Source organism: Cicer arietinum, chromosome 6 (assembly GCF_000331145.2).
Source record: "Cicer arietinum cultivar CDC Frontier isolate Library 1 chromosome 6, Cicar.CDCFrontier_v2.0, whole genome shotgun sequence".
NCBI lineage: Eukaryota > Viridiplantae > Streptophyta > Magnoliopsida > Fabales > Fabaceae > Cicer > Cicer arietinum.
Genome location: NC_021165.2, coordinates 29,426,863 through 29,429,620, shown reverse-complemented (window position 1 = coordinate 29,429,620; position 2,758 = coordinate 29,426,863). Strand labels below are relative to the sequence as shown.

General features: G+C 33.1%; 1 protein-coding gene across 1 annotated transcript; it reads right to left on the bottom strand.

Annotated features, from left to right (window-relative positions):
* Nucleotides 1-296: 296 nt before the first annotated feature.
* Nucleotides 297-1,867, bottom strand: LOC140920683 (receptor-like protein 15). Its single transcript, XM_073369486.1, has 2 exons — nucleotides 829-1,867; nucleotides 297-595 (listed from the first exon to the last, which is right to left on the bottom strand). Exons 1-2 carry the CDS (start codon nucleotides 1,865-1,867, stop codon nucleotides 297-299), a joined length of 1,338 nt encoding a protein of 445 aa, XP_073225587.1.
* Nucleotides 1,868-2,758: the final 891 nt, after the last annotated feature.

Genomic DNA, 2,758 nt, shown 5'->3' with positions numbered 1-2,758 from the left:
TTTTGTTTGGTTATTTATCTGCACATGTGAGGAAAAATATTTGGTATTATTAAGATTGTTATATATGGTTTTTCCCAACACATATAACAATAGCAAAAATAACTTCATTAGAAAGTACATCACACAAATAAATAAAATATAAAGCTATATGTTATGAGGATGAACATAAAATTGACTAAAGGAACTTAACGTCCAACGTTTCAACATCAAACTGTATAAATTAATTGTAAAAACAAATAACAAAATCCAAAGATTTGATAGTCTACATAAAGTTTCAAAAGTGTTATGAACATTCATCAATGCAATGGGAAAGTTGGAAAACATCTAAGTATAACCTTATCAACGTAATAAAACAAGACCATGCGCCAATCTACATTGATGTACAACACTGTCAAGATGGCTAGAAGTATTGTTATGTAAGATGCTGCAAAACTCCAATAAAATGCTATCATGTCAACTTTTGTTTCATTTTCTTCATTCTCATTCGATGGTGAAGAAGGTGAAAACGCAACATCTTCACACTTTCGCTTGAGGAGCGGTCCACAAAGATCAGGATTACCTCTGTAGTTTTCATCATCAAAGTCTCCAAATTGTCCTATACTAGGTGGTGTTCCAGAAAGATTATTGTATGACACATTGAAGATTGATAAAAAGTTTAGTTGAGTTAGTTGAGAAGGTATCTTGCCACACAAGTTGTTGAAGGATAAGTCAAGGCTCTCTATCTGAGTTAGATTGTTGAATGAGATTGGAATAGGACCGACAAGTAATTATGTGATAAGTTCATGGCTTTAATTTTTTTCATGTTTCCAATTTGAGAAGGGATGATACCTGTTAACTTATTGCATGATAAGTCCAATCCAGTCATGTTCTCTAGGACTTTACCTTTGTAAAAATAATCATTGTTCTTTGTTCTGAATTCCACTTCCAATTTTAGGTCTTCATTTAATAGATCGAACAAAGGCAATAGAATTAACAAACGAGCATCGAAGAGAGATTCTTCATTTGGAAGAAAGTATATTGGGGGATTGTACATTGAGATTTCAAAAACAGGACCATAATCATAACCATCATCATCATATTGTCCCATTCCAAATGACAAATTCTGGAAACAAGATGGTATTGAAGCATTGAACACATTCCTTGATAGGTCCAATATGTCAACCTTTTTCAACTGACACAACTGAATTGGAATTTCTCCTTCAAAGTTGTTCCCTCCTAATAAAAGAATCTTTAACTCTGAGAACTTATCGATCGAATTCGGAATATTTCCATAAAATTTGTTCTCTCTCAAGTCTAGAAGTTGTAGGTTTGAGCTTTTAGAAAGTTCAAATGGTATAGATCCAGAGAGATAATTCTTTTGCAAATACAAAAACCTCAAAGATGTTAAACTATTAAATTTTGGTAATGATCCAATTAACTTATTTTGAGAAAGATCCATAATTTGAAGCATTGACATGTTGAGAAACATCTTTTTAGGGATCTCACCTTCTAAAAGATTATTTGCCATAAGAAGAACTCGCATAGAAGAAAACATCACAATTGAATTAGGAATTGTGCCTGAGATTGAGTTATTAGATATGTATAATACTATCAATCCTATATTGTTTCCCAATACATCTTCAAGTGTTCCACTAAAATTGTTGTTATTGAGAAATAACACTTCCATATTCATCCAATTTGAAAATTTTGGAATATTCCCCTGTAGATAGTTGTTGGAGACCTTCAAGTATGTTAACATTTCGCAATATGTGGCCAATCCTTTAGGTAACTCGCCTAAGAAATGATTATGAGAGACATCCAAGGACTCAAGATTTTTCATCTTACCAATTGATGAAGGTATATTTCCTTCGAAGTTATTCCATGACATATTCAAATATGTAACACTTGGAAGGAAATTACCAAAATCTTTTGGAAGCAAACCACTTAAATTGTTGTTTGATATATCTAAATATTGTATGGAAGAATTTATCAACCATTTTGGAAATGAACCAACCAATTTGTTGCTTGTAAGACCCGTAATTTTAAAGTGTGCTTTATGTATTTTTGGTGTATTTTGGATTTTGGTTCGGAGGCTTTTAAGGCAAAGTTAATAATATTTTGGAGTTTTTTTTAATCAAAAAGATATTTCGATGCCAATTAGAATTTCTCGTCGATAAATAAATTGAAATTAACTGCGGTGAATACTTTACGGTTAATTTTATGCGTTTCGGGCGAAACGGTAATTTAACAAATATCTAGATATTTTGAGATATTTGTTAAGTTATAATTATTATATATATATGTTTGCTTGGAGGGAAAAAGAAAGGAAAACTAGAAGGAAGGAAAAGGAAAAGAAAATAGTATAAAAGGGAAAGAAGGAAAAAGGAAGAAAGGAAAAACAAAGGAAAGAAAAAGAAAGGAAGGAAAATCTAAAATTTTCCATCTCCTTCCTCAGTTCAGCCGCGAGCCATTTTCCTCCTCCTCCCATTTTCAGTTTCGTCGCTTTCTTTTCTTCAAAACTAGTAACCCAAGGTTGGGTGAGAGTTAGATCAAGGTTTTCGCAACTCCACTTTTCCTCTTTGATTCGAAAACGAAGAAAAACGGTTTTTGAGATCCAAACACAAACCCCTCCGTTTCTTCAAGATCCAAGCTTCATTTCAAGAAGTGATAGAAGGGAAGGTTGCTCACCTCCGTGCTACAGTGCTAGTGGACCAATTTTGGAAGCGGCGTTGCGAGCGGAAAATTTACCGAATTTACTCACGGTGCCGTAATCGCACGT

What these genes read in the sequence shown, in the direction of transcription:
- LOC140920683 (XM_073369486.1), bottom strand. Translation starts at nt 1,867, where the DNA reads ATGTCATGGAATAACTTCGAAGGAAATATACCTTCATCAATTGGTAAG. An exon ending in ATCATGCAATAAGTTAACAG is followed by an intron (nt 596 to 828) that starts GTATCATCCCTT and finishes CACCTAGTATAG; the next exon opens with GACAATTTGGAGACTTTGAT.